This window comes from Vigna umbellata, chromosome 5, assembly GCF_029865625.1.
Source record: "Vigna umbellata cultivar VRB3 chromosome 5, Vumbellata_1.0, whole genome shotgun sequence".
NCBI classification, from domain to species: Eukaryota; Viridiplantae; Streptophyta; class Magnoliopsida; order Fabales; family Fabaceae; genus Vigna; species Vigna umbellata.
Genome location: NC_142169.1, coordinates 17,627,340 through 17,637,118, shown reverse-complemented (window position 1 = coordinate 17,637,118; position 9,779 = coordinate 17,627,340). Strand labels below are relative to the sequence as shown.

General features: G+C 33.8%; 1 protein-coding gene across 1 annotated transcript; it reads right to left on the bottom strand.

Moving 5' to 3' along the window:
- Positions 1–286: 286 nt before the first annotated feature.
- LOC124820167 (protein VERNALIZATION 3-like) lies at positions 287–3,070 on the bottom strand. The gene is made up of 4 exons (XM_088115965.1): positions 2,798–3,070; positions 2,556–2,617; positions 2,437–2,477; positions 287–691 (listed from the first exon to the last, which is right to left on the bottom strand). Exons 1-4 carry the CDS (start codon positions 2,996–2,998, stop codon positions 468–470), a joined length of 528 nt encoding a protein of 175 aa, XP_087972091.1. The 5' UTR covers positions 2,999–3,070; the 3' UTR covers positions 287–467.
- Positions 3,071–9,779: the final 6,709 nt, after the last annotated feature.

Sequence of the window (9,779 nt, the reverse complement as noted above, 5' to 3'; positions counted from 1 at the left end):
ACAACTAACCCCAACAAGATGGGTTTGGCTCTCCACTTCCATAGAGAGCCTTTAAGCTTACAAAATTTATAATAACACTTTACATCAACAATACTTTACCATTAAATATGCGTTAAATAGAATGCTTTCAGATTGAAGAATGTTCTTGTTCCTCTAAAAAAACTGTGTATAAATAGAAAGAAATTAAGAAGCACTAAATGGTTCTAGTTCAGATACCTCTATGACTCTTATTCCATCTGCCTTATTGTTGTTATTCTTGGTGCATTATTCATTATATTTGATGAAGTAGTCCAATTTTATTTGTATATAAATATATTAAAACATAAAGTGGTACATATATAGTGCTTTGGTTACATAATCGTATGGCCTAATGTGTGATACTATTGTTGTTACATATATATTGCGTAGGTTTCTTTATTTAGGTGTTTCATATTGACCAAACATGCACTTTTGGTACAAGGAAGCTTTCAAAATGTCCTACCACCAGAACCAGTTTCCCTCTGACAGTTGAAGAACACTGCAGCAGCTGGCAATCCAAGGTTGTAAAGTTCAGCAAATTCTCTAGTGTTGAAATTCTGGCGCCATCCAGGAGCATACACTCTCTGTCGATACTGTTGACGGAACAACACAAACACCAAACGATGAATCCCCATAGTTGGTCGTGGACTTTCATAACTTACAACCTCGTTACCTACGTGCAAATCATGCAAAAAACCCAGTTAGCATGTTATAATTGAACCATACACTTATACCAGTTCTTTGATATTGATATTAGATTGTCATAATTCAGTATTTTTGGGCCTTAGATCTTTCCCATGAAATTGCCTTTTTATCCTTTTGGTGGCTGGTGTCATTTGTCTCATCATACACGATTTAGAATTTGATGCCTCGTGGAATCAATTTCAATTTCTTCCACGAGATGATGTTGACACACAATATTTGTACTTCAAGTATATAAAGAAACATGGTCCACATAAACGATTCCAATACTTTTATACTCCATTTTCTTTCCTTCACACGGGCCCTTTAAATTCTAAACGAAACAATGTTCTGCATGATGTGATACATAGTTCCCAAAATCGAATTATAGTAATGCATACTTGTCGACAAACTACAAGATCGCAATTCCACAGCAGATTCAGATTGTTGAGTTTATTGGCTTTTATATATTCACCTTATAACTATTTTTGTTAAAATTTTATATCAACAAACACAGTGATGTAGCTGCAAGAAATTATTTTTGTTAAAACTATTCTCAAACTATTTTTATTTTTATACTCTTTCTGAAATGAAATAATTATTGATAACGTCACTTATATGAATTCTAGAATTGTTGGATTATTTTTTATAATTAAAAACATAACAAATAAATAAATTAAAAAACTACGATAAAAACTAGCATGAACTAGATTTTAAGGACATCACATAAGTAACTAATTTTACATGCAGGTACGAAAATAAATATTTATAATGCTTATAAAGTTAATTTATATTTTCATGTGTACGATATATAAAATTAAGCTCTATTAGTTTTATATATGTTTTTGCTTGCACTGTTTCTCTATCTTCTAAACTAAAGCTTTAGTTTTATATATATATATATATATATATATATATATATATATATATATATATATATATATATATATATATATATTAAAAAAGTATTAAGTGCTTCAACACAGAAAAAGTTCAAAAGAAACAAAATAAAGGGCTGAAAAGAATCTAGACAATCCAGACCATTCATGTATTCTTAAGTACGCTGATAAAAAGTAATTATACATTAAGTTAACATTTAGCAAATATTTTGATGCTAATTTAGTGTTTATTCCAGTTATGGTAATTTAAAACTCAGCATACCAGATGAGTTAAAATGAAAAAAACTCCTTTCAGTATAAAAAAAGTTATATTCTACTACTATGGCATTGGGTCAGTCGACTTTATTATAATCTTAGACTAAGACACAAAGTCTAAAAGCATGATAAATCATGCTAACTGACAATTCCATTAGCACAGAGAATTAATATGAATTATCAATAAACTATTAATATAGTAATATTAATGCATTCATAATATGTATACTGACAGCTTATATTTTTTGTTTAGAGATAATAAGTTAGACTAAGAAAGACAATCCTAATTCATATATCAATTTAATTTTCAAGGAATTATAATTAATTTTGGAAAATCCCACGTAATTCAAAACTTAAACCTCTGGAATCCATAAATTTATGAACTTAAGCACATTACTGTTCTGCATATGAATATTTTACGAATACGTATAAGTGGGTTAAATTCACATTAAACTATACATTTGATGAGTTAGTAAAATAGAATTCGTGCATTTTTAACCATATTTTTTTTTCTTCTTTTTACAATTGACTAATTATTATTAGAGGTTTTATTTATTTATTTATTTTCAAGTTAACTACACACCAAAACTAGCGCCGGTAGTTGCTGGAATATCAGTCACCAACCTGCTCAAAATCCATTGAAAAAAAGAATGTTATTACAATGATATGCTAGAAAATAATGAGTATGTCTTATTTACTCACCAATGAAGGTACTCCCTGAAATTAGGGTTACTAGGGCTGGGAGAATCAGGATCTACTAACACCTTTAACAGAAAAAAATGAACAGATTTTAAGTTAGAAGTGACGAAATAAATATCTGGAAGTGTTTCTGAAAACCTTTATTATGAAAAAGGGTTTGGTGTTTTTAATGAAGAAGTTTTGGCAAACACTTTTAGGTTGTGTGTAACCAAATCCTATAAGAAGAAAGTAATGCAATGAATTACCAGAGTATAGAAGTTCCTGAGATCATCTCCACCAACACTCACTCTGGGTTGGTTTACAACTTGGGAAGGTTTAAGCTCACAACCATTGTTGACTTGTCTATTGCCATAGGAGACCCTAAAAGGAATGGAACTTTCAAAGGGGTCTATTACTTCCCCTATAACACGCCCAATCACGAGAGGATTCCTACTAGTACTAGGCATGGCTAACTGTAACTCACTGCTAAACACAGATATGCCTTTGGCTCACACACATTTACTACACCCACAACGGTAGCTATTTATAGAGTGAAGGACAAGGAATGAGATATTCTTACATATGTAGCATAGGAAATAATCTTTTTGGTTTTATGTATATAAAGCACACGAGTTTGTTCGGAACCTATTCCCGGTGATAATATAATAAAATCATCAATAGTAAAAATTTAACAGTTCTAAATTGCTTGTATCTTTTTTTTCCTATTGTTTTAACTTATATTAGTAAAAAAAAAGTGTATACATAATGGAGGTTTAACATGACGATTATTTAAAGTTGTGGCGTTTTATAGTATAATATAATAGTTTGATATATTATTGCAAAAAAAGTTTCTTATACCGGTTGAAAAGGTTTTTCATATCAGTTCTAGAATCAATGTAGAAGCGAGAGATATAGAGAGTATCAGACTTTGTATACTCGTTCTGACATTAGTGTAGAATTTTCACTATGGGATCGATGCTTTATGTATGACCAAACTTTTTATACCAATTCGTTACCTAATTGATATAAAAAGTTTGACATTTTATAACGGTTAATTCTCTAACCCGTATAATAAGTTCCATTTTTTATACTGGTTAGTGTCTCAACCAATATAAAACACGTAACTTTTTATACTGGCTTACGCTTCAACTGGTATAGAAAGTGATTTTCTATACCAATTTCAACATTAACCGGTATATCACGTTTTTTTTAATAGCAGGTTTGTATATGCTACCTACCTGCATAAAATTTATACACATTCAATCCTAGAATAGTCCAAATATATAAAATCACTAGTGTAAAATAGACTTTTTATAGCTACTGTTTATACCGGTTCAAATTTATCAGATATAAAAAATAATGTAATGGCAATATCGTAAATAAGATAAATTCTTTTACACCGATTATACTGGAAATCGGTATAAAAAATACTTCTACACCGGTTAGAATAAAAATAGGTATAAAAGTTCTTTTTTATACCGACTACAACTTTAAACCGGTATGGAATATTTAATATTTTGCCCGCGTTTTCCCTCTTCACTTCCTCTCCCTGCGTCTTCACTTTCACGCTGCACTCCTTCTCCTTTGCTTCTAAATCGCCAAATCAATCGTGAAAACCCTCATCCTACTGGACTGCGACTTCTCTCTTTTGCTATATTTGGGAGGTTAGGGTTCCGCGACTCATCTAGAAGCGATTGATGCTGAAATTGCGGCCATTCTCGATGAGGCTCGAACATCATACGCCACCCACAACCGAAAGCTCATGTCACTCCTCCGAGCCAAATCCTCTTCTTCGGTCTTCTTTTCCGCCTTCTCTAGAACCCTAACTCCTCTCATTGATTTCCAGAGGCGCCTTGCCTCTGTTGAACGCGTCGTCTCCTTCGTCTATGCCCTTGCTGCCTCCGCCTCCGACGAGTTCCTCGATTGCTTCCTCAAGTTCCTCCTAGCTGCCGCTACGACATCCAACAAAACAGCCAGATTCCGAGCGTGCCAGATCGTCTTCGAGGTAACTGATTCTCACAATTTCCAAGCACTATTTAATTGAGTTTTCTAAACATTACTGAATTTTATATATATCAGTCACTGAAGGGATAGTTTTATGAAGTATGATACTGAGGTGAAAAATGCTTACAATTTCAAGATTTATGATTGCATGGAAGATTGTTAAAATTAGAGCTAATATCTCGGATTTGTTGAATTTTAGATAATATTGCGGCTTCTAGATGACGCAGAAGTGAGCAATGAGATATGGGATTAGGTGATTGAGTGGATGATGGTGAGGGTACGAGACAAGATCCATGTGGTGCGTAGTTTTCCCCTCATGTCATTAGCTAATGAGTGTGCCAAATGCCATGGACTAAAAATTGGGAAGGCAGTTGATGATGATGATGATGTGGGGAACTACTTTGTGCTTGCAATGGTGTTTCCTGCTAGTAAGGTTTGTCCTGTTACTATTTTTTTTTTAGGATTCAGCACCTTCTTCTGTATCAAAGTTTCCTAATGCTAGTGGTTTGTCTTCTCCACAATTTGAGGATTCAGCATCTAGTGTGCCAAATCAGAAGAGTCAATCACTGATTTCATCTGATGTTAGCTTAGCAGTAAGTGATGAAAGTTCTAAGCAGTCACTTGAGACATGGGCAACTTCATGGTTATATTCTTGATATTTACTTTTAGGGAATCTTGTCAGTATTCCAATGTTTTCAGAGTGTTTTTTCCAAGTGATATGAGCTAAGAAGCTGCCAGTTGCCAAATCTGGTCATTATCCACCAAATGGGGTGGTGAAATCAATAGCTCCAAAATCTAACTCCAAAGAGTTTTCATCATTTGCCCTGCACATTCAAGAGTTTTCTGGTAAGCCTAAAGAAAATATGTAAGTATTTCTACCAAAACTCATGTATTAATATTCTCTGTCCTTTGCATTATTGGCTAAATGATAAATTACTATGAACATTAAATTTGCATGTTATCTTAGTCTTGGGACACATGGCCACAAATAAAAACAAGAAAGAAAGGATAATTAGTATTCGTCACTTTGGCCCTGATGAGTAGAACATAGGCTAGATTCTTTTTTGTGGTGTTTTTAGAAATCATTGTAACTCTCAGATCTTTCTAATTTGGATGCAACTCGGTTCTTTTCAGCTTTATACTTGCAACAACTCAATCTGTCATATAGGATAAGGAATCTGAACTACATGTTTGACAGATTTTTGTGGAATATGTTTCATTGTTCTGCATATGAGAAACTGCCCCTTTCTCTTGCATAGTTTGGTCAAGTTTGGAAAAATTTTCATAGTGATTATTGATTGATACTAACCTACTGTTACTAACAAATATCATCGATTTGGCATTAAAATGTTCAATTTTATTAAAGAGTAATGCAAATTCTAGAAGAATGTAGAAGCACCTTAGATAGAAGAATTGAAATGTAATACAAGTTCTAGAATATTCTAGAAAAACCTAAGAAAGGAAGAAAAATCAAGAAAATTCTACATAGGTAAAAATCTAGAACATTCCACATAAGTTGTGGCTAGTATGTTCTAGAATAATCTATGGGTCTATAAATACCCATGAACTCTACCATTTGATGTATGAAGCCAACATCTACCATTTGTATGAGCTAACATCTACTACAACTAAAGACAACTACATCACTTCTTTCAACTACTACTTCTACATTCTACTATCTCTACATTTTCTCTACCACATCAACTACTCCTTTCACAACCTCAAAATACTAACAGTGGTACCAGAGCTACGTTCGGTCATCTACTGGGCGTAGATAAAATTTTCAACTACCTCAAACAAAACTATAACTCATTCTACTACTTCCAAATATATTCTCAACACATGGCTACTACTAATCAAACATCATCAATTCCAGTACCTATTTTCAAAGGAGAAAATTATGATTTTTGGAGTATCAAAATGAAGACATTCTTCCGCTCTCAAGATTTATGGGATATCATAGAAGAGGGATTCAATATTCCAGAAGACACCTCTACTCTTACTGCAGCTCAAAAGAAGGAGTTGAAAGAAAACAAGCAGAAGGATTCAAGGGCTTTATTTGTTCTTCAACAAGCAGTTGATGAGACAATTTTTCCAAGGATAATTGGTGCCACAAGTGCAAAACAAGCTTGGAATACAATACAAGAGGAGTTTCAAGGAAGTGACGAGGTACGCAATATTAAACTTCATTCTCTAAGACGAGAGTTTGAATTATTAAGAATGAAAGAATCTGAGACCATTAAAGACTACTATTCTAGAATAAAAGAAATAGTTAGTCAGATGAGAGCCTATGGGGAAAATATTCTTGATAAAAAGATCGTTGAGAAAATTTTAATTTCTATTCCCCAAAAGTATGATGCAATCGCAACCGCGATTGAACAAACAAAAGATTTGGCTACATTGTCAGTCACACAACTAATGGGCTCTCTTGAAGCTTATGAACAAAGATTGAAAAGGCATGAAGAAGACTCGGTTGAAAATGCCTTTCAATCAAAACTAAAATTACGGTCTCAGAATAAAGAATATGAAGGAAATAAAAGTAGAGAAGAAATTTCTAGAAATAAAGAAAATCCTAGAAGCTTCTCGAAGACTCGTCAAGAAAAATATCCTCCATGTGGCATATGTAAAAAGACAAGTCACTTGGAAAAAGATTGTTGGCATCATGGAAAACCTCAATGCCACTATTGCAAGAAATTTGGTCACGTAGAAAAGTATTGTCGTAATAAAAATAAGTATCAAGCAAACTTTGCGGAAGAAGATAATCAAGAGAAACTCTTATTCTACGCCAATCAAGAATCTTCTGGTAGAGAAGGAAGTTGGTACTTGGATAGTGGATGCAGCAATCACATGGCGAAAGATCAAAACATCTTCAAAGACATTGATAAATCTGTCAATGTCAAAGTTCGGCTAGGAAATGGCACCACAGTGGAGTCTCGAGGCAAAGGAACTGTCATGGTGGAGACAAAGAAAGGTACGAAATTCATCAAGGATGTTTTACTAGTTCCAAATCTTAAAGAAAATCTTTTAAGTATTGGCCAAATGATGGAGAATGGATATTCTCTTCATTTTGAGAAAGATACATGCAAAATTTATGACAATAAAATGATAGAAATTGGCCAAGTAAAAATGGAGAAGAGAAATAGAAGCTTTCCTATAAGCTTCAAACCTGGAACTAATATTGCCATGAAGGTAGAAGTTGATGACTCATGGCTTTGGCATAGGAGATTTGGCCACTTCAACACACATGCCTTAAAACTTCTATATACGAAAAACATGATGAGAGATCTTCCATGCTTGAAGGAGAATAATGAATCATGTGAAGGATGTCTCCTCGGAAAACAACATCGATTACCATTCTCGACAGACAAAGCATGGAGAGCAAAAGACTTATTGGAGTTGATTCATACCGATGTTTGCGGACCGATGAGAACACCTTCACATCATAACAACAGGTATTTCATCCTCTTCATTGATGACTTCTCTAGAATGACATGGGTCTATTTCTTAAAGGCAAAGTCAGAAGTTTTTGGAGTATTCAAGAAATTCAAGGCCCTTGTTGAGAAGCAAAGTGGAAAACAGCTAAAAGTACTTAGAAGTGATCGTGGCAAGGAGTACACATCTCACGAGTTTGACAAATTCTGTGAAGATGAAGGCATAGAGCGACAACTTACAGTCGCATATACTCCACAACAAAATGGCGTGTCAGAGAGAAAGAATCGCACAGTTATGGAGATGGCAAGATCAATGCTGAAAGAGAAAAGTATGCCTAATACTTTTTGGGCTGAAGCAGTTTACACTGCAGTTTATATTCTAAACAGATGTCCAACTAAAGCAGTCCAAGACAAGACTCCGATTGAAGCTTGGAGTGGGAGAAAGCCATCGGCTAAACACCTACGAGTATTTAGATCTATCTGCTACATACATGTTCCTGATCAAAGGAGGCACAAGCTTGAAGACAAAACTATACGAGGAATATTTTTGGGATATAGCACACAGTCAAAAGGCTATCGAGTTTACAACCTACAAACTAAAAAGCTCATCATCAGTCGAGATGTTGAAGTTGATGAAAATGCTTCTTGGAATTGGGAAGAAGAAAAAGTTGTTAAAAGCAACATTCTACTTCCAGTGCAACAATCTCAAGAAGAAACTCAAGAAGAGGAAGAAAATTTAGGTACGCTTTCTCCACCTCCACAACAAGATTCTTCACCTGAATCTAGTCCAAGAAGAGTAAGATCTTTGGTAGACATATATGAAACTTGCAATATGGCCGTGATTGAGCCTAACTGTTATGAAGAAGCATCAAAGCAGGAACTATGGTCAAGGAAATGGAGGAAGAAGATCAAATTAAAGATATGTTACCAAGACCAAGATTTGAACTACTGCACACAATGCTTGGAGTTACCGAATTTGCATTAAGGAGGAGTATTAAAGAGTAATGCAAATTCTAGAAGAATGTAGAAGCACCTTAGATAGAAGAATTGAAATGTAATACAAGTTCTAGAATATTCTAGAAAAACCTAAGAAAGGAAGAAAAATCAAGAAAATTCTACATAGGTAAAAATCTAGAACATTCCACATAAGTTGTGGCTAGTATGTTCTAGAATAATCTATGGGTCTATAAATACCCATGAACTCTACCATTTGATGTATGAAGCCAACATCTACCATTTGTATGAGCTAACATCTACTACAACTAAAGACAACTACATCACTTCTTTCAACTACTACTTCTACATTCTACTATCTCTACATTTTCTCTACCACATCAACTACTCCTTTCACAACCTTTAAAATACTAACAAATTTAAATTCACTGACTTATTTGTTATTCAAAGAGAACAGTAAGACATTTATAAGAAACTAACTGTTGTTGTTGGAAAACTTAATGAGCTATAGATTTCCATTTTAGAATCTCACTTTTATAATATAAGAGTTATGTTTTAAGGTTTGCAATTGGATATCCTATGATTAAACCAAATTCCAGTGTTTCTGTACCATCTGCACCATTTTGTTTGAAGTTGAAAGATGGTGAAAAACTGTGACAGATTAAAATTGGATTGATAGAAGTTTGGTGATTATTGTGTCTGCTTCAAGTGGAATAAGGTGAGTCAAACTTGGAAATCTTATGAACATAAACTGTTTTAGAAAATGAAATAAAGAAATCCAAATGGGAAATTAAAAAGTTGGTTGAAAAAGACAGGCAAGTTGGGTGGTTCTCAAAGTGTAGGGCAGAGTGCAATATGT